This window comes from Ranitomeya imitator, chromosome 3 (assembly GCF_032444005.1).
Source record: "Ranitomeya imitator isolate aRanImi1 chromosome 3, aRanImi1.pri, whole genome shotgun sequence".
Lineage (NCBI taxonomy): Eukaryota > Metazoa > Chordata > Amphibia > Anura > Dendrobatidae > Ranitomeya > Ranitomeya imitator.
The window spans coordinates 5,501,494-5,529,352 of NC_091284.1; the positions used below are offsets into that span (position 1 = coordinate 5,501,494).

At 44.8% G+C, this 27,859-nt stretch overlaps 3 protein-coding genes across 3 annotated transcripts in view; 2 read left to right on the plus strand and 1 right to left on the minus strand.

Annotated features, from left to right (window-relative positions):
• The window catches only part of LOC138672435 (zinc finger protein 665-like), a 29,783-nt gene extending 21,418 nt beyond the window's left edge, over positions 1-8,365 (plus strand). The window contains exon 7 of the mRNA XM_069760407.1: positions 5,647-8,365. Coding sequence (XP_069616508.1) covers positions 5,647-7,319 — 1,673 coding nt within the window. The 3' untranslated portion in view covers positions 7,320-8,365. The remainder of the gene's footprint in view (positions 1-5,646) is intronic.
• Positions 1-27,859, minus strand: part of LOC138672441 (uncharacterized) — a 654,503-nt gene that overhangs the window by 429,299 nt on the left and 197,345 nt on the right. The gene's annotated exons all lie outside the window — the stretch shown is intronic.
• Positions 20,102-27,859, plus strand: part of LOC138672436 (zinc finger protein 1 homolog) — a 37,592-nt gene continuing 29,834 nt past the window's right edge. The window contains exons 1-2 of the mRNA XM_069760408.1: positions 20,102-20,162; positions 22,545-22,811. Of these exons, the coding sequence (XP_069616509.1) occupies positions 22,794-22,811 (18 nt within the window). The 5' untranslated portion in view covers positions 20,102-20,162; positions 22,545-22,793. The remainder of the gene's footprint in view (positions 20,163-22,544; positions 22,812-27,859) is intronic.

Sequence of the window (27,859 nt, forward strand, 5' to 3'; positions counted from 1 at the left end):
TGTCCCCGTTCCACCGCTGCACGCCACTCTGTCTTCCGGGTCTCTGGCTCTGACTGTTCAGGCGGAGGGCACACACTAACCACGTCATCGCGCCCTCTGACCTGAACGTCACAGCCAGACGATGCAGAAGACAGAGGGGCGCGCAGCGGTGGAACGGGTACAGGTGAATATCGCCTGGCTCACCCTCCTCGGTCATACTCGCCCCATCCTGGCACGGTCCCTGTTTCTCCGTCGGACATCACGGTATGCGTTCAGTGCTTACGGGTACCGTGATTTCCGGCGGCCTGGATCCCGGCGGTGGGGAGGGGTCCTTGCGGTGTGGGGTTCTTGCGCCGGGGGAGTCCCAGCAGCGGGCGGTCCAGTGATGATCCACTGGTGGTACTGCGCAAGGACCTGGTACCACCAGCTGGTGCCATATTGGAATACCCATCACTTGGGTATTCCAATATGGCGGTCGGCGTACTTCCGGTGCGGCGCCGTGGATTGTGGGATTCAAGGATGTCCAGACGGAAGTGGATGACAGACAATTTAAGGTAAGTATATAAATAGATAATAGTTTGATTGTGGTGGGATTGTCCTGCCTCACTTACAGGTGCTTCTCACAAAATTAGAATATCATTAAAAAGTCAAATTATTTCAGTTCTTCAATACAAAAAGTGAATCTCCTATATTCTATAGAGCCATTACACACAGAGTGATCTATTTCACGTGTTTATTTCTGTTAATGTTAATGTTTATGGCTTACAGCCAATGAAAACCCAAAAGTCATTATCTCAGTAAATTAGAATACTTTATAGAACAAGATCGAAAAAAATGATTTTAAAATCCGAAATGTCGTCCTACTGAAATGTATGTTCAGTAAATGCCCTCAATACTTGGTCGAGCTCCTTTTGCATCAATTACTGCATCACTGCGGCGTGGCATGGAGGCGATCAGCCTGTGGCGCTGCCGAGGGGTTATGGAAGCCCAGGTTGCTTTGATAGCAGCCTTCAGCTCGTCTGCATTGTTGGGTTTGGTGTCTCTCATCTTCCTCTTGACAATATCCATAGATTCTCTATGGGGTTAAGGTCAGGCGAGTTTGCTGCCAATCAAGCCCAGTGATACTGTTGTTTTTACACCAGGTATTGGTACTTTTGGCCGTGTGGACAGGGGCCAAGTCCTGCTGGAGAATGACATTTCCATCTCCAAAAAGCTTGTCAACAGAGGGAAGCATGAAGGGCTCTACAATGTCCTGGTAGACGGCTGCGCTGACTTTGGTCTTGATAGAACACAGTGGACCTCCACCAGCAGATGACACTGCTCCCCAAACTATCATTGATTGTGGATACTTCATGCTTCCCTCTGCCGACAAGCTTTTGGGAGATGGAAATGTCATTCCCCAGCAGGACTTAACACCTGTACACACTGCCAAAAGTACCAACACCTGGTTTAAAAACAACAGTATCACTGGGCTTGATTTGATCTATGATAATCTATGGATTATTGTAAAGAGGATGATTAGAGACACCAGACCCAACAATGCAGATGAGCTGAAGGCTGCTATCAAAGCAACCTGCGCTTCCATAACCCCTCAGCAGTGCCACAGGCTTTAAACTAGAGCAGTATGGGATGGGAAATATACGACTACGAAGATATATGTAGCTAATGAATTCTTTTGAGAACCTGCTACTGAAAGTGGAAAGAAAAAACAACAAACTCTGAGTGTAAATAGAAAAGCAAGAGAAACCGACTACAAACTAAAATGTGTCTATAAAAATGGGAAACAAACAAGGAGAATTGGAGCTGCTAACACAGGAAGAGAGGTATGATGTCATAGGCATCACTGAAACTTGGCAGGATGATACACATGGTTGGAATACAAACCTTGAAGGCTACAACTTATTTATTAGAAACAGGATTAACAAGAATGGAGGAGGAGTCGCATTGTGTGTTAAGGTCACCGCTGTGCTTTACGGCCGGCGCTCAGTCAGTGCGGGAAGCTGAAGGCGGGGGACGTGACCAGACACCGGAATGTAAGTATGTAGTGTTTTTTTTTTTTACATTTACAATGGTAACCAGGGTAAACATTGGGTTACTAAGCACGGCCCTGCGCTTAGTTACCCGATGTTTACCCTGGTTACCCGGGGACTTCGGCATCGTTGGTCGCTGGAGAGCTGTCTGTGTGACATCTCTCCAGCGACCAAACAGCGACGCTGCAGCGATCGACATCGTTGTCTAGATCGCTGCAGCGTCGCTAAATGTGACGGTACCTTTAGGAAAACGTAACATCTCCACAGCTTCAGAGATTGGTAGCTCTGTATAAAATGTTTGGTAAGAATTCAAGGAGAGAAGAACAGAAAGGGCACTATTGTAGGTGTTTACTGTAGGCCACCTGGACAAGATATGGATGAACTCTTTTTATATCAGATGTCTTTGTTCTCAAAAAAGTACGACATAGTGATCATGAGAGATTTTAACTATCCACATATTTGTTGGGAATCTCTCTCAGGCAAAAGTACTGAGTCCAGAAAATGCTCATCTTCTCTTGTTGACAACATGCTATCTCATGCTATCCTTATTAAAAAAATTGACAAGTATTGACAAGGCTATAGTTAGATGGATTCATAACTGGCTCAGTAATCATACTCAAAGAGTGGAAATAAATGGTTGCACATCCATTTGGAAGAGTGCTTCAAGTGGCGTACCGCAAGGGTCTGCCCTGGCCAAGTGTTGTTCAACATTTTTAATAATGATCTAGATAAGGGAACTAAAAGTAAACTATTTAAATTGCAGATGATGCAAAGCTGGAAGGGATAGTTAACACTAGAGAAGACAAAGAAAGGATTTAGAAGGATCTAGATAAGCTGGAACAATGGGTAGCTACTAATAGAATGGAATTTAACAGGGAGAAATAGAATAGAATGGGAGGAATAGAACTAAGCAACAGCCCGTGTGAAAAAAGACTTGAGTAAACTAATAGGTAACAGCCTGCACATAGTCTAGATCATGTGAAGTAACTAGCCCCCTCTACTCCTCCTTAGTCAAGCCTCATCCGGAATAATGTGTCCAGTTCTAGGCATCACATTTTAAAAAAGACATTGAAAAATTGGAGCAAGGTCAGAGAAGAGCTACCAGAATGGTAAGCGGACTGCAAAGTATGTCCTACAAGGAAAGGTTAAAGGATCTGGGAATATTTAACTTGGGGAAAAAAGAAGGCTGAGAGGAGACTTAGCTGTCTACAAATATCTGAAGGGCTGTCACTGTGTAGAAGGATCATCATTATTCTCATTTGCACATGAAAACACAAGAAGCAATGGGATGAAATTGAAAGGGAGAAGATACAGATTAGATACTAGAAAAAACTTTGACAGTGAGGATGATCAATGAGTGGAACAGGCGGCCACAAGAGGTGGTGAGTTCTCCTCCAATGGAAGTCTTCAAAGAGAGGCTGGACAGACATCTGTCTGAGATGTTTTCGTGAATCTTGCATTGAGCCGGGGGATGAACATTTCGGTCCCTTCCATCTCTAACATTCTATAATCCTATCAGATATGTATGAGACATAGATTTTCATTGTCATAACGAAGGGTAGGGTGTGACGCATTAACTCACATCACCGAGTGGCCACTAGAATTCCTCCAATTGAATAACGGTCTGATAGATGGTATGAACCAGGTCATATTTAGTCTCTATGTACAGGTAAAATCATGATAAAAATATAATGTTAATATCTAGAGTCTGTGATCTTTAGAGGTAAGTTGAGGATCTCCTAAGTTCCTGAAGAGCTGAAAACATTCCACAAACAGCCTCACATGAGGTAATGAAGGGGAAGTGTGTGGACGTAACTTAGGAGGTAATAAAAAGCAGATCCTAGGTCTGGATCATAGTCTGCACCTAGGAAGATGTAGTTTGCTGTGGAGGTTCTGTCCAATTCTCAATCAAAGTGCTTGCCTTCACTAATCTCTGAGCCATTTCTGTGATTAAGTTTAGTAAGTTTCTTATGTTATCCCTTTTATTTTATGTAATTGTACTGTTTTATTGCCATTTTGTATATTTATTATATATACTGTATATCTTTCTGGATTAAATATAACATTTTATAGCTCTGTTCCTTTTGCTCTGTAAACCGCACCCCAAAGCCATACTATATATGTAACAGGTGTCCAATCAACCTGAATAAACAATTGGTGGTGGCAGTGAGTAGTTTCTATGTTATTGTGGAGTTGGAAGTGACCATATGGGTTTATACTGTATATATATTTCATGCGTTACCTAATGACTGGCCTAGTAGTGGAAGCAGCCATGGTCTCGTCCATGAATCATTGGTCAATAGCATATTATCCTGACGATTCGAGTCAGCAAAGTTGCATTCCCTTAATGAAGTTATAACAGCTGGTGGATCTGTGCGACGCCCCAGACTGTATCTTTGACACAACGCCTAGTAACAGAAGCAAACATTTCAGGTGCAGATCCCAGACACACCATTTGCAGATGCCCTAATATCACAAAATGGCAGAAAATCAGAGCAGTAGAAATCTAAATAAAGGAACTCAATTTTGGAAATTATAAACCTCAGTGAATTAATCTATAGGAGTAGTGACTATTTTGTCTCCACAGGAACCTTACGGAAATTAGCACACAGTGGATGTTGGACAGTGAAAATTGCACATTTGCCATTTTATTCCCAACACATAGTGTCCAGACTGTACTCCAGGAAACAAACACCTTAAATTAAGTGGGTTTTTGTCACTATAATTATGCCAAATACGTGGTTTGTGCACACTACAAAGCTCAGAAGCGAGGGGAAGATTTGACTTTGGGAGAGCGGATATTGCTGAATTGGTTTACGGAAGCCATGTTGCTTTTCAAGAGTCTTTGAGCCACTAATAATGTGGAAACCTCTGTTTTTCCAATGAACAATTATGGACCTGAGTGAGGGCTTGTGTTTTTGCTGGAGGAGTAGAAATTTTTAGGCTGGGGTTCCACTAGTGAATCACATCCGTATCGAGAATATTGGATACGATATGTTAATAACAATCGGTTCCTGTTCTGCTGTGAGCGGGAGTCGAGTGTCTACTCCAATCCTCTTGCACAGAGAGGATCGCAGCACAGCTATGGAGGAGATGGAGAAATTAATTTGTCTGTCTCCTTTGTTGCCGATGTCGGTGGGAATCGTGCTTCATTCAGGGGTTATCCGAGTGCATTCTGATGTTTCACACGCACCCATAGACTTACATGGGTGCATGTGATCCGAATCTCATGCAATCCGATTTGCATGCTGCGTTTCTTTACACATGCCAAAACGACATGAGAAAATAATCGCGAAACATTGGGGAGAGTGCAGTTCTTTTTTTTTAATCAAATTGCACTCGTCCGATTGCATCGCAAGTGGGAATGAGCCCTTATTTGTATTATTTTCGCCTATATAACAATATACGGCTTTTTCTTCCATATTTGTGAGACAGAATGAACAAGCAGTTAGAAAACACGTTCTATTGGTTCATGCTATGGGGCTTTTTATTAGATCGTGAATTGCTATTATTTTGTGAATTCCATTTTTTTACATAAGTTGCCATTTTTATGGATAGTTTAAGTAGAATTTTTCAAAAATATAACATTTAAGGAATTTTTTTATTCAAAAATAATTATTCGTTTTATTCTTGGCAGATGACTGTACCAGGAGATCAGACGCACAGCTGACATCTTCAATTTTTAAATCGGATGATCTTGAGATCCCACAGGATTCAATTGAAGTGAATGCCATTACTCCAGATATACCATCATCCCTTCACAGAAAAAAACAATCATCTGATCCTTTGAAACAGGTCCTGTCTTCTGATTCATTACCAACTACTAAGGAAAATCAAAGTCACAAAATAAGCATTAAAAAACAAATTGCTCCTAAAGCAAAGAGGTCATTTTCACGTTCAGAATATGGAAATAGTTTTCCAATTGAAAAATCTTTTCTTAAACATCAAAAAATTCACACAGTGGATAATAGATTTTCTTGTTCTAAATGTGGGAAATGTTTTAACAAAAAATCAAATCTTGTTAGTCACCAGAGAACTCACACAGGGGAGAAGCCATTTTCATGTTCAGAATGTAAGAAATGTTTTACAGAGAAATCAAGTCTTATCAGACATCAGAGAAGTCATACAGGGGAGAAGCCTTTTTCATGTTCGGAATGTGGGAAATGTTTTGTACATAAATCAACTCTTGTTACACATCAGAGAACTCACAAGGGGGAGAAGCCATTTTCATGTTCTGTATGTGGAAAATGCTTTGTGAAGAAATCCTCTCTTCTCAGTCACCAAAGGAGTCACACAGGGGAGAAACCTTTTTCCTGTTCAGAATGTGGGAAATATTTTAGACGGAAATGTAATCTTGTTATACACCAAATAACTCACAGAGGGGAGAAGCCTTTTTCATGTTCAGAATGTGGGAAATGTTTCAACCAGAAAGCGAATCTTGATAGCCATCAGAGAATACACAGAGGGGTGAAGCTTTTTTCATGTTCAGAATGTGGAAAATGTTTTAACTGGAAATCGCATCTTGATAGCCACCAGAGAACCCACACAGGGGAGAAGCCTTTTTCTTGTTCAGAATGTGGGAAATGTTTTAACCAGAAAGCGCTTCTCGATATCCACCAGAGAACCCACACAGGGGAGAATCTTTTTTCATGTTCAGAATGTGGGAAAGGTTTTAACTGGAAATCACGGCTTGATATCCACCAGAAAATTCACACAGGGGAGAAGCCTTTTTCTTGTTCAGAATGTGGGAAATGTTTTAACTGGAAATCGCTTCTTGATAGCCATCAGAGAACGCACACAGGGGAGAAGCCTTTTTCATGTTCAAAATGTGAGAAAAGTTTTAACCGGAAAGCGCATCTTGAAGGCCACCAGAGAACACATACAGGGGATAAGCCTTTTTCATGTGCAGAATGTGGGAAATGTTTTAATCGGAAAGCGCATCTTGATAGACACCAAAGAACCCACACAGGGGAGAAGCCATTCTCATGTTCGGAATGTGGGAAATGCTTTAACCAGAAATCAGATGTTATTAAGCATCAAAGAATTCATACAGGGGAAAAGCCTTTTTCCTGTTCGGAATGTAGAAAATCTTTTAACCGGAAAGCGCATCTTGATAGACACCAGAGAATCCACACAGTGGAGAAGCCATTCTCCTGTTCAGAATGTGAGAAATGTTTTAACCAGAAATCAGAATTTGTTAAGCACCAGAAAACCCACAAAGGGGAGAAACCTTTTTCATGTTCAGAATGTGGGAAATGTTTTGTGAAGAAATCATCTCTTCTTGGTCACCAAAGAATTCACACAGGCTAGAAGCCTTTTTGATGTTCTTAATGTGGGAAATGTTTTACTTGGAAATCAACTCTTATGCCAGGGTCACACTTGTAAGTTCAATGAGAGAAACTTGCGCGAGTCTCTCACATCAAGTCCCGGCACTGCCGCCGGCACTTGGGACCCGAGCGTGCAGCTGCATAGAAATACATGCAGCCGCACACTCCAGTCCCGAGTGCCAGCAGCAGTGCCAGGTATTGATGCGAGAGACTCACGCAATTTTCTCGCATTGAACTCGTAAGTGTGACCCCAGCCTTAAAGGGAACCTGTCATCAGCAAAAAGGCTGGCTATTAACCTGCATATAGCTGCTTATTCTGCAGGTTAATTGCATTACTAACTTGACTGGCGCCTGCATGTAGCCGAACGCTGATGAGAGAAAATGTGTTTCATTCTTCTCGACGGCATTCACTTTTAGTCAAGGGGGTGGATGGCAACTAACTGCACTTCCACCCCTGATGGACACTGGGGCGTGGTTACAGCTGCTGCATTGTATACTCAGAATGGTGCCGAGGAAAATAAAGTCAGAAGTGTATGGCTACATGCAGGTGCCAGGCAGGTTATTAATGAGGCTTAAGAAAGGGGGAGGTCCCCCGAAACGTCACCGCAGGTGTTTCCATCATTGTCTGTCAGTGTCTCTGCTTTTCTTCTCAAATTTATAGAAGTGCAAGTCTTCACAGTAATCACTCACACCCAGAATAACATGGACAGTAGAGAGGCAGTGCTGTGGAGTCGGAAGTCAGGGAAATTGAGGAGTCGGAGACGGTGGTTTGGCTTACGGACTCCACAGCCCTGGTTATACTTAATTCATGCAATAAAATGCATTTAATTATTTAAAAATAATACAATGTGATTTTCTAGATTTTTTTTTTAAAGATTCTTTCTCTCACTGTTGAAGCGTTCTTACGATAAAAATAACAGATCTCTCCATTCTATGTAGGTGGGAAAACTCGCAAAATTGGCAGTGTATCAAATACTTATTTTCCCCATTGTATATGCTGGATTAAATATTTTTGGATAAATTATGAAATAAACCAACTTCTTGTACCTTTTTTTTGTTTTGTATGGGTTACAGCCAGTTGGTGGGAGCAACTGCTATGCAGCTGTTATAGGTGTGGGACTTTAGTATTAAAGGGAACCTGTCACCCCCAAAATCGAAGATGAGCTAAGCCCACCGGCATCAGGGGCTTATCTCCAGCATTCTGTAATGCATTCTGGGATGCTGTAGATAAGCCCCGATGTATCCTGAAAGATGAGAAAAAGAGGTTACATTATACTCACCCAGGGTCGTTCCCGCTGCGGTCCGGGTCCGATGGGCGTTGCGGTCCGGTCCAGGGCCTCCTATCTTCATTCGATGACGTCCTCTTCTTGTATTCACGCCGCAGCTCCGGCGCAGGCGTACTTTATCCTCCCTGTTGAGGGCAGAGCAAAGTACTGCAGTGCACAAGCGCTAGGCCTCTCTGACCTTTCCTGGCGCCTGCGCACTGCAGTACTTTGCTCTGCCCTCAACAGGGAGGATAAAGTACACCTGCTCCGGAGCTGCGGCGTGAAGACAAGAAGAGGACGTAATCCTATGAAGATGTGAGGCCCCGGACCAGACCGCAACACCCATCGGACCCGATACGAACTGGGACCGCCCCTGGGTGAGTATAATCTAACCTCTTTTTCTCATCTTTCAGGATACATCGGGGGCTTATCTACAGCACTACAGAATGCATTACAGAATGCTGGAGATAAGCCCCTGATGCCGGTGGGCTTTCCTCACCTTCGATTTTGGAGGTGACAGGTTCCCTTTAAATAAACCACTTTTTCAATTTTGGATTAGTATCACTATTAACCTGAAGATGAAGTCCACATCTACAGGCTAATAGTGGTTTTGGTGGTGGCTGATTCCCTTTAATAAACATCAGGGTAGATTCCTTTTTATGTTCAGAATGTTACAATTTTCGGTTAAAACATTTCTATCTTCTTAAAGAGGTTGTCCACTACTAGGACAACCCCTTGTCATTCCTCATGTTTGGCCTCATTAAAATAAAAACACTCACACTAAGCTCCCGTGCCAGCAACATTCCAGCGGTGTCTGGACTCCCGTTCCTGGGGCTCCGGTGAGGTTGTTCCATCTCACAAGCCCTGTGCTCAGTGCCACCGTCTTCCACAGCCTTTGTACATATTGAACATCAACATGAAGCCAGGGCTGTGGCTGCTCTCTGACCTCCCTGTGATGTTCGATTTGCCTGACGGTGGGGAGATTGGGCATAGGGCTCCCATTATGTTACAACCTCACGAGCCCCGGAATCTCTAATGCCCACACCGCTGGAACGGCGTCAATATGGGAGGTTTGTATAAGATTATAAGGATCAAACATGAGGTATGAGAAGGGGTTTTTCAAGTAGTGGACGATTTTTTTAAGCGTCAAAAATCCCACACAGAGAAAATTTCATTATTATTATGAAAAATTAATTACTGGAAAATCGTATTTTGTTGACCATGAAAAACAGACTCAGATGGGGGGAAACTATATATGTGATTGACAAATTGCACAAAATTATATAACAGACAGTCGTATAATTAAATGAGAAAGGGAAATTATGCTAGAACTTATCATATTTTTTTAGCCTATAAGACACACTTTCAGCAAGAAAAAATCTTGCTAATAAGTGATTGTGTCTTATAGACTGGTGATAACTTCCTGTGACCGAGGAGAACAAAACAGTGTCCGTCCTGATCACCGAGAGAGCTGCTCTCTCCCCCAGCCCCACACTTACAGTGGCTTGCAAAATTATACACCCCTTGACATTTTTCGTGTTTTGCTATCTCACAACCTGGAATTTCACGGTTTATTTTTTTTGAGGGTTTGCTTCAGTTCATGTAGAGACCTGTTGTGAATTCTGTTGTCGGGCTCCCTCCGGTGGTCATGAATGGTACTTCGGCTGGTTCTGTCCATGGACTTCCTCTGGTGGGTGTTTCTGAGTTTCCTTTCACAGGTGACGAGGTTAATTCGTTAGCTGCTGCTCTATTTAACTCCACTTAGATCTTTGCTCCATGCCACCTGTCAATGTTCCAGTATTGGTCTAGTTCACTCCTGGATCGTTCTTGTGACCTGTCTTCCCATCAGAAGCTAAGTTCCAGCTTGTATTTCTTTGGTTTGCTATTTTTCTGTCCAGCTTGCTATTTAATTTGTTGTCTTGCTTGCTGGAAGCTCTGGGACGCAGAGGGAGCGCCTCCGCACCGTTAGTCGGTGTGGAGGGTCTTTTTGCGCCCTCTGCGTGGTCTTTTTGTAGGTTTTTGTGCTGACCGCAAAGTAACCTTTCCTATCCTCGGTCTGTTCAGTAAGTCGGGCCTCACTTTGCTTAATCTATTTCATCTCTGTGTTTGTATTTTCATCTTACTCACAGTCATTATATGTAGGGGGCTGCCTTTTCCTTTGGGGAATTTCTCTGAGGCAAGGTAGGCTTTATTTTCCTTTCTTCAGGGCTAGCTAGTTTCTTAGGCTATGCCGAGTTGCATAGGGAGCGTTAGGCGCAATCCACGGCTATTTCTAGTGTGGTTGATAGGTTTAGGGATTGCGGTCAGCAGAGTTCCCACGTCCCAGAGCTCGTCCTTTATTATCAGTAACTATCAGGTCATTCCGTGTGCTCTTAACCACCAGGTCCATTATTGTCCTGACCACCAGGTCATAACCGAGACCATGCCCACAGCTATGAAAATTTGGTTATCTTTTTATCATAAAGCAAACAGATAGGACAAAATGACTTAAACCTTCTATGTGCAGAACTATTCACAGCAGTGAAGTCAGTAGTTTGTAGAGCCTCTTTTTGCGACAAGTTGCTTTGGATAAGATTCTATGAGCTTTCTACATCTTACCACTGGTATTTTTGTCCATTCCTCAAGGCAAAACTGTTCCAACTCCTCCAAGTTAGATGGTTTCATCTGGTGCACAGCAATCTTCAAGTCTGACCACAGATTCTCAATTGAATCAAGTTCAGGTCTTTGACTAGAGCACAACAAAACATTTACATGTTTCCCCTTAAACCCCTGGAGTGTTGCTTTAGTAGTATGTTTTGGGTCATTGTTTTGTTGGAATGTGAACATACTGTATATTCCAGTCTCAAATCAACAAGAGACTGACTGAAAAAGGTTTTGCTCAAGAATATCCCTATATTTCGCACCATCTATCTTCCCCTAATGTTGGATTTTTCCTGTTCCTGATGCCGAAAATCATCCCCACAGAATGATGCTGCTACTATCATGTTTTACTGTGGGGATAGTATTCTTTGGGTGATGAGCTGTGTTGGTATGGTGCCAGACATAGCATTTACCTAAGTGGGCAAAAACTTAAATGTTGGTCACTTTCCTTGATACATTTGGGGAGTCTTCTACATGTCTTTTGGCAAACTCAAAATAAACCTTACAATTTTTGAGTGTAAGTTAAGGCTTTTTTGTGCCCACTCTTCCATGAAGGCCATCTTTGTGGTGTGTATGGCTTATTATGGTCGCATGGACAGACCGTTCAGTCTCTGCTTGGGAACCCTGAAGCTCCTTCAGGGTTACATTTGGTGTCTGTCCTGCCTCTTTTATTAATGCCCTCCTTGCCCAGGCTGAGCGTTTTGGCTGTGACCCTCTCTTGGCCGGTTTGTTGTGGTACTATGTTCTTTTCCCTTTGATGATAATGAATTTGATGGTGCTCCGGGGGATCATCAGAGAATGGGAAATTTTTCTCAACAACTTTGTCCCTGACTTATTTGGAGATCTCCTTGGTCTTTATGGTGTTGATTGGTTAATGGTATTTCAACCTCTGTGGCCTTTTCAGAATAGGTGTGTATACAGGTCCTTCTCAAAAAATTAGCATATAGTGTTAAATTTCATTATTTACCATAATGTAATGATTACAATTAAACTTTCATATATTATAGATTCATTATCCACCAACTGAAATTTGTCAGGTCTTTTATTGTTTTAATACTGATGATTTTGGCATACAACTCCTGATAACCCAAAAAACCTGTCTCAATAAATTAGCATATCAAGAAAAGGTTCTCTAAACGACCTATTACCCTAATCTTCTGAATCAACTAATTAACTCTAAACACATGCAAAAGATACCTGAGGCTTTTATAAACTCCCTGCCTGGTTCATTACTCAAAACCCCCATCATGGGTAAGACTAGCGACCTGACAGATGTCAAGAAGGCCATCATTGACACCCTCAAGCAAGAGGGTAAGACCCAGAAAGAAATTTCTCAACAAATAGGCTGTTCCCAGAGTGCTGTATCAAGGCACCTCAATGGTAAGTCTGTTGGAAGGAAACAATGTGGCAGAAAACGCTGTACAACGAGAAGAGGGGACCGGACCCTGAGGAAGATTGTGGAGAAGGACCGATTCCAGACCTTGGGGAACCTGAGGAAGCAGTGGACTGAGTCTGGTGTGGAAACATCCAGAGCCACCGTGCACAGGCGTGTGCAGGAAATGGGCTACAGGTGCCGCATTCCCCAGGTAAAGCCACTTTTGAACCATAAACAGCGGCAGAGGCGCCTGACCTGGGCTACAGAGAAGCAGCACTGGACTGTTGCTAAGTGGTCCCAAGTACTTTTTTCTGATGAAAGCAAATTTTGCATGTCATTTGGAAATCAAGGTGCCAGAGTCTGGAGGAAGACTGGGGAGAAGGAAATGCCAAAATGCCTGAAGTCCAGTGTCAAGTACCCACAGTCAGTGATGGTGTGGGGTGCCATGTCAGCTGCTGGTGTTGGTCCACTGTGTTTCATCAAGGGCAGGGTCAATGCAGCTAGCTATCAGGAGATTTTGGAGCACTTCATGCTTCCATCGGCTGAAATGCTTTATGGAGATGAAGATTTCATTTTTCAGCACGACCTGGCACCTGCTCACAGTGCCAAAACCACTGGTAAATGGTTTACTGACCATGGTATTACTGTGCTCAATTGGCCTGCCAACTCTCCTGACCTGAACCCCATAGAGAATCTGTGGGATATTGTGAAGAGAAAGTTGAGAGACGCAAGACCCAACACTCTGGATGAGCTTAAGGCCGCTATTGAAGCATCCTGGGCCTCCATAACATCTCAGCAGTGTCACAGGCTGATTGCCTCCATGCCACGCCGCATTGAAGCAGTCATTTCTGCCAAAGGATTCCCGACCAAGTATTGAGTGCATAACTGAACATTATTATTTGTTGGTTTTTTTGTTTGTTATTAAAAAACACTTTTATTTGATTGGATGGGTGAAATATGCTAATTTATTGAGACAGGTTTTTTGGGTTATCAGGAGTTGTATGCCAAAATCATCAGTATTAAAACAATAAAAGACCTGACAAATTTCAGTTGGTGGATAATGAATCTATAATATATGAAAGTTTAATTGTAATCATTACATTATGGTAAATAATGAAATTTAACACTATATGCTAATTTTTTGAGAAGGACCTGTATACTGACAGACCATGTGACACTTAGATTGCACACAGGTAGACTTCCTTTCACTAAGCACGTGACTTATCAATGTAAATGTTTGCACAAGAAATGTTTAGGGGTAGGGGTTTCATAACAAAAGGGGTGAATACATATGCACATATCAGTTTTTAGTTATTTGATCCCATACATTTAATTTATGCCTATATTTTTCTCATTTCACTTCACCATCTTTTACTATTCAGTGCTGATGCATCACTCAAATCTGATTACAATTTTTTTTTAAACACAGGTTGTAATGTAACAAAATAGGTAAAAAGCCAGGGGGTGAATACTTTTGCAAGCCACTGTATCTGACTGACTAGTGGGGAGCAGGAGAGGAAGGTACCAGGACCTACACGGACGCTCCACGACGCTTGCACATCGCGCAAGACTGTTCTATATATTTGTCAAGGTTATGGTAAGTTATGAAATCAGACATTTCACAATGATTTTCACCTCCTGAATTCAAATCTGACCATGAAACTTTTTGGTTTGTTCTTGTTTCTATGATATCAAAGAGTTTTTTCCTTTTACTGCTACATGGAATTAATGCATAAAAGTTTCAGTACTTAGAAATATTATTATTTTTGCAAATATAAAGATGCAGAGTATTTTGTTAGGCCAATTTTCTGATATTTATTTACAGGAAATATAGCAACAATTCAAATAACTAAAATGTGTCAAAACATTATTGTGACTTACAAACAGTTACAGACATTGCTCCTCAGTCTTTTTTGCTCGTCTCTTGTACTCCTGCATCGGATGATTTCTTGCAGCTGTCTAACAGTAATCTGCAGCATTGATGGATTCCTTTTACCTTGAGATCTTTTCTCCGTAGCTGCAATATCTTGCCGAAATCTCGCGCTGTGCTCGTCGCTCGCTGCTCTGCAGTTTGGTGGAAAAAGGTTACATAGGTTGATAAAAGACCTAGGTCCATCAAGCTCAACATCTCTCCACCAAGCATACATGTCATGGCACTAAATGATTTAGAACATCCAATGTTCTGTGTACTGAGGAAATCATCCAGCCCTTTTTTTAAAGTTGTCCTAGTGTTCACCTATTGTGACGCTCCACAGTCTGACAGTACAGAACCCTTTCCTGTTGGCCAATCTTCCACCTGTAATAGGTGCCCCCTTCTCCTTAGTATCGTCGCCATCATGCCCTCCAGAGACCCCCGAGCATTCACTAGGAAGAAGAGTAAACCTCTTTGTTGGTCAGATATTTAAAAATTAATTTCTTGCATTTGCATCTAGACATTTTTTCCACCAAATCCATATTTCTATATGGCGACCTCCACAACAGCACACTCAGAACTCATCTTAGAAAAATCGCTAAAATGGGGATGAAAATCGTAATTACAAGAAAAGGCGAACGCAGCAAGTGGTAAGAATGAGAACTAGTCCTCCTGATGAACCGCAACAAAACATGGATTTGTCCTTTCTGTCTGACCGTCGGTTTCAGGGTGGCAGGCAGAGGAAAAGGACAAGGCAATCCCCAGTGTTTGTTTCCTTTTCACAAAAAGCTCTCCATAAATTGGAGACAAATTGTGCTCCCCTATCAGACACCATGTTCAGAGGAATCTCACATGACAGACGACCTGCAGTGTCTCCGCAGTAGGTAATCCTGACTAAGGAACAACACGTCTCCGGAGTCGACCAACGACCGCGCATTGTCCCCGATCTGTGTAATACTGCACGGACACGATCCTGGGAGAATCCACATCACCGATCACCAAGAAACAGGGTGGATAAAAATCAATGTTTTTTTTTTAAAAAAAAATCTAAAAAATCGGATTTTTTTTATTTAAATCGGATTTTTTTTATTTAAATCGGATTTTTTTCAATAAACTGCTTTTTGAGGAAAATATTTTACCATCCAAAGGTTCTTCCATCATGAGATAAAGCTGAGTTGTTTAACTCAGTAGAATAAAGGCTGTATATGTGTAACAATGCCATGCTCTTCCAGAGGTTTTTGTATTGTCCCCTAAGTATATAAGGGGACAATACAAATATCTCGCTGAGGATCTGTTTATACCAAGGAAGGTGACGGGCACAAGGGGGCATTCTTTGCGTCTGGAGGAGAGAAGGTTTTTCCACCAACATAGAAGAGGATTCTTTACTGTTAGGGCAGTGAGAATCTGGAATTGCTTGCCTGAGGAGGTGGTGATGGCGAACTCAGTCGAGGGGTTCAAGAGAGGCCTGGATGTCTTCCTGGAGCAGAACAATATTGTATCATACAATTATTAGGTTCTGTAGAAGGACGTAGATCTGGGTATTTATTATGATGGAATATAGGCTGAACTGGATGGACAAATGTCTTTTTTCGGCCTTACTAACTATGTTACTATGTTACTATGTTACTATGTTTCTGTAGGATTAGTGGGCAGTTTCTCTCCTATATTATCACAGACGCTCGCTTTACTTACGCAGTTCTCAAAACTGAATTTGACTCCGCAGAGGTTCCAGCCTCTTCTTCACGGCAAAAATGTTACAACATGAACAGAGTTGAGAAAAAGACCTTAACCCTATTGTTCTACAAACCTATGAATACAGAATCAACCCCTTCAGTGCCAAGTCCAAGAAGTTAGACAATATGTTTCTGGTTGTTTGGAGTGGAATAGATCTGCACAACACAAGAAGAATGTGAATCTAAGTGTGAGGAGGAGGAAGGGCAAGCAGACAAGAAAATGAAAGTGAAACTTTGAGCACAATACTGCAGCATAGCCACAGACAGACAAAACTGGATCTGTTTGTGTGTACGATCTGAGGTTTATTACATTCTTTTCTTATAATGGCAGCAGGCTGTAAAAGAGACCCAGTTTGGGAATATTTTAATGAAGCTCCTTCGCTTATCGGTAAGGCAGGCATGCGTGCAAAATGCAAACGATGCAACAAAGAGATGCAAGGCCTGGTGGCGCGAATGAGGCAACATCATGAGAAGTGCGGTGATGAAGATGACCAAAGAAACACTTCTGAACAGGCAGGATCTTCAGGTTGGTAAACATTTTTATTGAATCCTATTTCTAAAGACTGAACTGTCATGTGTGAGAAAAATTATATTTCTTATTATTACTGCATGTTACTGTCATTTGGTACAGTTATGAAGAAAAACAAATATTCCTTTTGGGGCAGGGGCAGTGATGTGTTGTGTACAATAAGCAGAAATTGTATAAACAATAAAATAACAGCATTGACTTTTTTTGTTTAGGGGAATTCATGGATTCTGGAAACTATCCACCTCCAAGATCACCATCATCCTGTTCTACAGTTTCAGAGTTATCCATCCAGGATAGTGCTTCATTAGCAGCAGCATCATCATCAGACACCCACAGCCACATATCACCATCACCCAAAAGGAAGAAAAAACCTTTACCTCCTGGAACCACCATAGATAGGTTTGTGATAAGAACTAGCAGATTAGAAAAAGAGTTGATTGATGAAAAAATTGCCCAGTTTATTTATGCAACGAACTCTTCTTTCCGTCTGACTGAGAACCCACATTTCATTAATATGGTTCAGTCACTGAGACCAGGATACAGTCCACCCAGCAGAGCTGATGTTGCAGGGAAACTGCTGGATCAAGTGTATGACAGAAATGGAGCAATGTGCAACAGCTCTGGAGGGTAAAATTGTTAACCTAAGTATTGATGGGTGGAGTAATGTCCACAATGATCCTATTGTATGTGCTTGTATAACAACAGAAGAAGGTAAAGTCTTCCTTGCACAAACAACTGATACGTCAGGAAATGCACACACAGCAGCATACTTACAAGAAGTGGCAGTAAAAGCTATAACGACATGTGAACAAAAATTCAAATGTCTAGTACGCAGGTGGGTCACTGACAATGCTGCAAAGGTATCCAAGATGAGAAGAGATTTAGAAGAGCAGGGAGGGAATACAAAGCTGCTAATAACATATGGTTGCAGTGCTCATTTGCTGCACCTCTTAGCCAAAGACTTAAGTGTTCCAGAAATAAAGGCTAATGTTGTTGAAATTGCTAAATACTTCCGTAATAATCATTTTGCTGCAGCAGCTCTGAAAAGGATGGGTGGAACCAAGCTAACGCTCCCACAAGATGTTAGATGGAACTCTGTGGTGGACTGTTTTGAGCAGTATATCAAAAACTGGCCTATTCTGATGACACTTTGTGAAGAAAATCGAGATAAAATAGATGGCACTGTCACGGCCAAAATCCTCAACATTGGGCTTAAGAGAAATGTTGAACATATGCTGAGCTTCCTGAAACCCATCTCTCAAGCTTTAAACAAAATACAGAAAAATAGCTGTTTTATTGCGGATGCTGTTGAAATTTGGAAAGAACTGAGTGAACACTTAAAAAGAGAACTACACATGGACAGAATTAAATTACAAGCAGTAAACAAACGAATGGGACAAGCACTGACTCCAGCTCATTTTTTGGCAAATATTGTCAATATCCAATATCAGGGTCAAAACCTAAGTGCTGAGGAAGAGGAGTTAGCTATGACATGGGTATCCAGCAATCATCCATCTTTAATGCCAACCATAATAAACTTCAGAGCTAAGGGGGAACCATTCAAGAAATATATGTTTGCTGAAGATATTTTAAGGAAGGTCACACCAGTAAACTGGTGGAAGTCACTTAAGCGCTTGGATTTAGAGACTGTTCAAGTAATGATTTCACTTTTAACAGCAGTAGCTTCTTCTGCAGGCGTTGAAAGAATATTCTCTTCCTTTGGACTCATTCATTCTAAATTGAGAAATCGGTTGGGACCCAATAAAGCAGGAAAGCTTGTTTTTCTTTTCCAGGTTATGAATAGGAACAAAGAAGATGATGATGAAGATGACGACAAGTGAGGTACAGCGGACAGCAGGGACGGTAGTATTTAAGTTTTTCATGTGTCGGCTGGGCTGACAGTCTAAGTTTCTTAAAATATATATATATTTTGTTTAGCCAAATTAGTTAACAAACATGGATGTTTGTTTAGGCAAATAACTTATGCTGTAATGTTGTTATTGTTTCAGTTGAATAAATCTATTTAAATTGTTATTAAGGTCAGGATTATTTTTCTCCTTCCTAAGTACAACAGAACAGTGGTGTCCAAATATGAATGATTAACCCATTAAACTGGGGAGAAAAAAAGTAATATAAAAAGTGATTCTAAAAATCTTCATCTACTTGCATGTTAAAGTAGCAAGAACTAGTTTAGGTAGAAACTTTGATTTAAATCACTGATTTAAATCAAGCCTTACTGACTAGTGATTTAAATCGTGATTTAAATCAGTTAGATTTAAATCAAATCCACCCTGCCAAGAAATCACAAGAAATCTCCCGATGTGATCAGAGAAATATCAGAACGTTGTGAGATCCTGTTGGTGCCTTGGAGAATCCGAAGGGAGGACGAGATTTCCAAATAATCCTCAGACGGTAAAAACGTTGTCTGCCACTCATCACCCTTCATGATATGTATCAAATTGTAAGACCCTCTAAGGGCAAAGCCAGAAAACCATTTACCCCTAAAGGCTGATTGTGACGTACACACGGCTCCGCTCCGTACACCTCATACACACACGGCTCCGCTCCGTACACCTCGTACACACGGCTCCGCTCCGTACACCTCGTACACACGGCTCCGCTCCGTACACCTCGTACACACGGCTCCGCTCCGTACACCTCATACACACGGCTCCGCTCCGTACACCTCGTACACATGGCTCCGCTCCGTACACCTCGTACACACACGGCTCCGTACACCTCTTACACACACGGCTCCGCTCCATACACCTCATACACACACGGCTCCGCTCCGTACACCTCGTACACACACGGCTCCGCTCCGTACACCTCATACACACACGGCTCCGCTCCGTACACCTCGTACACACGGCTCCGCTCCGTACACCTTGTACACATGGCTCCGCTCCGTACACCTCGTACACACACGGCTCCGCTCCGTACACCTCGTACACACACGGCTCCGCTCCGTACACCTCTTACACACACGGCTCCGCTCCATACACCTCGTACACACACAGCTCCGCTCCGTACACCTCGTACACACACGGCTCCGCTCCGTACACCTCGTACACACACGGCTCCGCTCCGTACACCTCGTACACACGGCTCTGCTCCATCCACACTGTAAACCCCTCCTGACCCCTCACATCAACTTCCCCTCATCCGGCACCATGACAACCAGCACAGCAGAGTCCTGCACACACTGAGGCCTGATCATGTGACCCTGACTCCTCCCCTCCGGTGACCTCATCACAGGTCCTATCCTGCACACACTGAGGCCTGATCATGTGACCCTGACTCCTCCCCTCCGGTGACCTCATCACAGGTCCTGGTTCTGCAGGTGGAGGCTCCACACCAGACCTGGAGCAGGTAAAGACCCCAATATCCACAGGTGCCTTCTAATTGGGGGAACTATCAGCTGTAATAATCCTCGGACAGTTCTGCCCTTTATGGAGGTGGCAGGAAGTCTGTAGTGACTGTAGCTTCATAGTATCAGCTCCAATCCAAGGGGAGAAGCGATTCCCCCCGAACACTCACAGACTGTGGGGGCCGCATAGGAACGCTACATTTAGGGGGTTTTGTGGAGGAAACGTGTTGGTCTAATTCTACAGGGCCCCTTTCTTGGCCCCCACACAGTATAATGTTCCCACAGTGCAGCCAACCCCTAATTTTATTTTTTGTGTTTTTTTTTTTGTAATATATGGAAGCTGTGATGGTCACTGGCACCGTGTATGAAGGGAGATGCGTGTCACTGCGTATTCTGCAGTCCGTGATCTAGAACCAGATTTTCTGCCTCCAGCACGCTAGGTGCTGAGAGGGTTAATCTTAAAGTTATAATTTGCTGCTTTTATGTGAACACCCACAGAATGGGAGGGAGGGCGCTCACCATATCCCGTCTTGCAGAGCTGACACCAGCAGATGTACCAGCAGGACCTGCGGTGATGTCATGATCCTGTGATCCTCACATGGTCCTGGTTAAAATACGTGTGTGTGTGTGGTGTCCTCAGTGTGTGTGTGGTGTCCGCAGTGTGTGTGTGTGTGGTGGCCGCAGTGTGTGTGTGTGTGTGGTGGCCGCAGTGTGTGTGGTGGCCGCAGTGTGTGTGTGTGTGTGGTGGCCGCAGTGTGTGTGTGTGTGTGGTGTCCGCAGTGTGTGTGGTGGCCGCAGTGTGTGTGTGTGTGTGGTGGCCGCAGTGTGTGTGTGTGTGGTGGCCGCAGTGTGTGTGTGTGTGGTGGCCGCAGTGTGTGTGTGTGTGTGTGTGTGTGGTGGCCGCAGTGTGTGTGTGTGTGTGTGGTGGCCGCAGTGTGTGTGTGTGTGTGGTGGCCGCAGTGTGTGTGTGTGTGGTGGCCGCAGTGTGTGTGTGTGGTGGCCGCAGTGTGTGTGTGTGTGGGGTGGCCGCAGTGTGTGTGTGTGGTGGTCACAGTGTGTGTGGTGGCCGCAGTGTGTGTGTGTGTGTGTGTGGTGGCCACAGTGTGTGTGTGTGTGGTGGCCGCAGTGTGTGTATGTGTGTGGTGGCCGCAGTGTGTGTGTGTGGGGTGGCCGCAGTGTGTGTGTGTGTGTGGTGGCCGCAGTGTGTGTGTGTGGTGGTCACAGTGTGTGTGGTGTCCGCAGTGTGTGTGGTGGCCGCAGTGTGTGTGTGTGTGTGTGTGTGGTGGCCGCAGTGTGTGTGTGTGGGGTGGCCGCAGTGTGTGTGTGTGTGTGTGTGTGGTGGCCGCAGTGTGTGTGTGTGGTGGTCACAGTGTGTGTGGTGGCCGCAGTGTGTGTGTGTGTCTGTAACACTCCCATGTGGCTCCAGGAGGAGTGTAGGACATTGCTAGTGATATGGAAATTTGGGTTGGATAAATCTACCCGTGTGTGCTGCGGCCGCTCCCAATTATTTCTGAGCCCTTAAAGAATGAATCTGACACGTGGTGACAGCTTGACATTCAATCAAAGACTGGCCATTTATTTCCTGATACATAGTTTTTATATTAGCATATAGAAAGGTGTGGTTTGGGCGGTTAGTTAATTAACATACAATTCAGTTATTGGTTATCTGATATATATGGAATATTGTGATTAATGCGCATATGACTGCTGATTATGCAACTAAAATGTAGCTCTCGGTATGTAGGGCAAAGTTGAGGCATCTGACCAGAACATTTGGCACTTGTTGATCTGCCATTTCAGAAGACTCAGCGGTATCAGTCCCGAACATCTGGTCCAACTTCCCATTTTTAAGGTGTTTGAGACATAGCGGAAAGTACCGAGCACAATCTGGCCTAGCTCATGTGGTAAAGTTGAGCAATTGATTATAAAGTAGCTGAGTAGATAGATATATATTTGCTTTTGTGTAAGTATATGTGATTTAAAGGAATATATATATGATTTAAAGGAGTATACATGCAAGTGAGATCTACATGATATACATATTTCTATTACAAGCCCCCCTTAGATATCACTTGCCCTAAGCCTAGCCTCCTGTCCCAAAGCGCTGCAACTCTTTTGTGCTGCCGGCGATCCGACGCAATCCTAGTGTCTACGCCCTACACAGTACAGTCTTTCGCAATGAGCGATCAGGAGATCTGTCCCTAAACGGGGGTAGAAACATGCATGGTCTCATATTGGCGACTCTGTGCGATCAGTTCCAAATATTCGTCGTCATCAGGATTGGAGGAGCCATCAGGTGGGTGAATCTGAATTCGGATAGGTTCGTCCGGGAGAAGATGCGGCATCAGGTTTGTTGTTTCTTTGACTGTCTTTTCCATCATCAGGATCATTCTGGCTTAGGCGTATCTTCTGGTACGGGAGCCTTCTTGCAGTGCGATGCGTGGATCCAAGTGGGCCTTCCCTCTAGTTTCACAGAGGTTGGTGTCGTCAGCAGCACTTGGAAGGGACCGTCAAATCTGGGGTCGAGCGTTCTCCTCACAAACTTCTTCACCAACACCCAGTCTCCTGGGTTCAGGGAGTGTGAACCGGGTACCGATCCTGGATCTGGTAATGAAGAGAAAACTCGAGAATGGATGTTAGCAAGTTTCTTGGTGAGTTCAGTTACATAAGCAGACAAAGTATCATATTGCATTGTCAACTGCTGAGGGAAGAATACCCCTAACCGAGGGCTGGACCCAAACAGAATCTCATGAGGTGACAGTTTTTCTGGGCCCCGGGGAGTGTGCCTGACACTAAACAGTGCGATGGGGAGTGTCTCATGCCATGGTTTGCGTGTCTCTTGGGCAACTTTTAACATCCTGTTTTTCAGTGTCCCATTCAGTCTTTCTACTTTCCCGCTACTCTGGGGGTGGTAGGGAGTGTGTAGGCCTAAGTCTGACCCTACTGCTGACCAGATCTCCCTTGTGAGGTTTGCTGTGAATGCGGGCCCCTGATCACTCTCTATCACTTCTGGGACCCCGTATCTGCACACGATCTCTGAGAGTAGAGGCCCCTTCACATTAAGCGACGCTGCAGCGATACCGACAACGATCCGGATCGCTGCAGCGTCGCTGTTTGGTCGCTGGAGAGCTGTCACACAGACCGCTCTCCAGCGACCAACGATGCCGGTAACCAGGGTAAACATCGGGTAACTAAGCGCAGGGCCGCGCTTAGTAACCCGATGTTTACCCTGGTTACCATGCTAAAAGTAAAAAAAAACAAACACTAGATACTTACCTACCGCTGTCTGTCCTCCAGCGCTGCGCTCTGCTTCTCTGCACTCCTCCTGTACTGTCTGTGAGCCGGAAAGCAGAGCGGTGACGTCACCGCTCTGCTTTCCGGCTCACAGCCAGTACAGGAGGAGTGCAGAGCACAGCGCTGGAGGACAGACGGCTGTAGGTAAGTATGTAGTGTTTGTTTTTTTTACTTTTAGCATGGTAACCAGGGTAAACATCGGGTTACTAAGCGTGGCCCTGATCTTAGTTACCCGATGTTTACCCTGGTTACCAGTGAACACATCGCTGGATCGGTGTCACACACGCCGATCCAGCGATGTCTCCAGGGAGTCCAGCGACGAAATAAAGTTCTGGACTTTATTCAGCGACCAACGATCTCCCAGCAGGGGCCTGATCGTTGGTCGCTGTCACACATAACGATTTCATTAACGATATCGTTGCTACGTCACAAATAGCAACGATATCGTTAACAATATCGTTATGTGTGAAGGTACCTTAGCTTCTTTGCAGTACTGATTCCTCACTGGGAAAGCTTCTGGCCATCCTGAAAACACGTCCACGACCACAAGGGCATATTCGAATCCCCCACTTGGCGGCATCTGGATGTGGTCTATCTGGATCCTCTGGAAGGGGTACAGCGGTCTGGCAAGATGATGTGTGGGAACTTTCTCCATTCTTCCAGGGTTGCATTTGCCGCAGGTCAGACAGCTGCTAGTGAACTTGGCTGTTAGGGTGGAGATCCCTGGATCGAACCAGTAAGCACCAATCAGATCATTCATGTGTGTCTTTGATCTGTGCGTGGGCCCATGTGCCCACTGGACCACCATAGGGTACATGCTTCGGGGTAAACAGGGTTTGTAGTCCATTGAGTATACCCTTCCTTCTTGATATGTTGCACCCTTCCGCATCCAATTCTCCTTCTCCTCCTTTGGGGCTTGTTCTTGCAACTTCCTGAATAGATCCCAAGACGTCATCTCATCTGGTGTCTTGTCCTCAGTTGCCACATAGTAGCCGTCCGGCTCTACGACCTCTCCCATTTCTCCATACTGTCTTCCTTTGGCGGCTTCTTTGGCTGCCATATCTGCCATGTTGTTGCCCCGTGCCTCTACTGTGTTCAGTTTTCCATGTGCTTTGACCTTCAGTACTGCCACCATTTTTGGGAGTTGGAGTGCGCTCAGTAGGTCTTTAATAGCTCCATGATGCTTTACGGTTGTTCCGCTTGCTGTGATGAAGTCTCTTGCAGCCCAGATGGGTCCGAAGTCGTGTGCTATGCCATGCGAATACCTTGAATCGGTGTAAATGTTCGCAGTTTTGCCTTCTGCAATCTCGCAAGCCTTCGTCAGCGCTATCAGTTCTGCTTCTTGGGCTGACAGGCTAGGTGGCAGACTCTCCTGGACCACAGGATTTCTTGATTGCTGGTCACTGCACATCCCGTGTGAAATCTTCCTTCATCATCTGCAAATCTGGAGCCATCTACATAGAGGATCAACTCTGGGTTGGCCAGTGGCTCTTCTGCCACATTGGGTAGTCCTGCTGTTTCCTTTTGCATGATGTTGAAACAATCATGATCATCTGGTCGGAGCAAATCCAGATCCTTGTGGAAGGTATCATGCAGATTTTGATCTGGAGGGTCCATATCTGTATCCCCCCTTGGGAGTGGGAGTAGAGTGGCCGGATTGAGGACTGTACATCTGGAGATGGTGACGTTGTCAGGCAGTAGTAGTGAGCACTGTAGACGAAGATGTCTTGCGGTGGAGAGATGTTTTGGCTGGGTTTGATTGAGAATTGCTGAGATGTCATGTGGAGCCAGGATTTCCAGTGGATGTCCAAGAATGATGTCAGCTGTTTTGTCCAGGAGGGCGTGTGCTGCAAATACTGCTCTCATGCAAGAGGGGGCTCCCCTTGCGACTGGATCCAGGCGAGCTGAAAAATAGCCTAGAGGTCTCTGTCTTCCCCCGTGAGTCTGTGTCAGGACTCCAGTAGCATGGCCTTCTTTCTCCATCAGGTAGAGACGGAATGGCTTCTTGTAGTCAGGTAAGCCTAGTGCTGGCGCTGAGACTACTGAGTCTTTTAGCTTCTTGAACGAACTGAAGGCCACATCTGTTAGCAGGAACAGGGTTACGTTAACGCAGTCATACAGAGGTTGCATTAGGACTGAGCCATCAGGGATCCAGGTTCTGCAGTACGATACTAGACCAAGAAAAGCTTGTAGTGCCTTTGGAGTTGTTGGGGGAGCCATCCTCTCCACTGTGGTCTCCCGGTCATCTGTCAGGTGTTTAGTCTGGTGAGCAATGCAGTGCCCAAGGAACGTAACTCGCTTCAGACACCACTGGACTTTGTTCTTCGAGACCTTGCAGTGTTGTTTCGCCAGGTAGAGTAGGAGAGACACGGAATGTGCTTTACACGTGTCAAAGTCAACTGCACAAAGGAGTAGATCGTCCACGTATTGTAGCAGGGTCACTTCTGCATGCTCTGTGATCCAGTTGGCGAGAACTGTGGACATTGCTTTGGTGAATTGTGAGGGGCTGTTCTGGGCCCCCTGGGGCATCACCGCCCATGTGTACTGTGCCCCCTGATGCGTGAAGGCAAACAGGAACTGGTCATCTGGATGGAGGGGAACACTGAAGAAAGCATTTGCCAGGTCGATCACCGTGAACACTGTTGCTGTGGAAGGCACATTTGAGAGCAGGGTGTGTGGATTTGGCACAATTGGAGTTTCAAATACTGTAGCATCATTCACCGCTCTTAGGTCATGTACCATTCTGAACTTGGCTGGCTCTCCTTTTACAGTCTTTTTCTTGACAGGGAAAAGTGGGGTATTGCAAGGAGAGGTGCAGGGGACAACGACCCCTATTTCCAGGAACACCTTCAATTGGTCTGAGACGGCTTGACTCTGTGCGATGGACAAGGGATACTGGGCCTTACGAGGATATGGAGTACCTGGCTTGAGTGATACCCGCACCGGGGCAACTTGAAGTTTTCCCACATCTTGGGGTCCCTTAGACCATAGACTTTCTGGTACTACGTCCAGTACCTCCTTGGGTAGGCCTTCATGGGTTGTTTGAGGTTCCTGTAAGGCTGCCAGCATGACTGACTCTTCCTGGGTCAGAGGTGAAGAAAGGGTCACGGTCCCATCTTCCTGGAACACTATGGTTGCTTTTAGTTTCTGTAGAAGGTCTGCCCCCAGTAGGTTGAGTGGGCAGGTTCTTGACACCACAAACTGGGATAGGATAGAGTGTCCTGGCTGAGTGCACACGCTCAGAGGCTTTGTAAGCTGAGAATTTCTGACTTGACCGTCGATGCCTACGCAAGACACAGAGGATTCTGATAGGCAGGTAGGGTCAGGGAGTTCCACATGTCTCATCACACTTCTGGCTGCACCAGTGTCCACAAGAAAAGACCTGACAACGCCATCCACTTTCAGGGTAATTTGAGGGGTTGGTCCTGCTGAAGGGGTTTTGCATGTCAGGAGCGTGGTGTCTTGCAGACCTGGCTTGCTTACCCCTGTCCTATGGATGGGGCGCTTCACTGCCTTCTGTACTTCTTCCTTGACCTGTTTCTCTGGACCAACTCTTGGGTTGCATGGGTGCTCTGCACTGGTTCCAAAAATGGCCATACTTGCCACAGTTGCAACACTTGACACTTCTTCTGTCTTTGTAGGGTGGTTGCGCTTCCAGGTCAGTGGTCACCATGAGAGGGGCTGTCTTCTGCATTCCTGGTTGGGACTCAATCTCTTTGGCTACTGTGGACAACAGCATGATGGACACTGTAGCGGCAGCAGGGTCCGGCCTGCTGATTGAAGCTGCAGTGGTAAGATTGGGCCTGCAGGTGCGTCCGTGGCGAGGCCCGGGGGTGCCATGAGACCGGTGGCTGTATCCAACTCAAGGTCTTGGGGCATTACAGGGGCTGCGGCTGCATCTGCCATCACTTCTTCCCCCTGCTTTGACATAGCTTCTCCCCTTTGCTAACCTTGAGGTTGGTGTCTCCTCTCCGGAGTCTGCAGCGGTTCTTCCGGTGTGTTGTTCGGCACTTTGCAGCGTCTTCACTTCTGGCTCCCCTTCCGGCGTTCTCAGCAGCACTGCACCCGTTTCCTTCTTCGTGCTCTTTGTGGTGCTGTAATAGCAGCAGTTTTGGTGACAACTGACAATAAACAGTCTCCTAGGTGCACATAACCCGTTTTGCTGGGTCAGTCCACTGCTATTGACCTGTTCTCGGGCCTAGCCGCTATCAGTGGTTTCCTGATTGGCTGTCTCAGTCCATGCACAAAGGCCTGTGCCAACATTTGCGTGTGTATCTGGTGATGAATGGTGAAGCCCAAGTCCTGGAATACTTGCATTACTCTGCCATGAAACTTCTTTACAGACTCTGTCTTCTCCTGACTCATGTCATGTAAGCTGAGGGCCTGTCCGGCCAGCCTGCCTTTG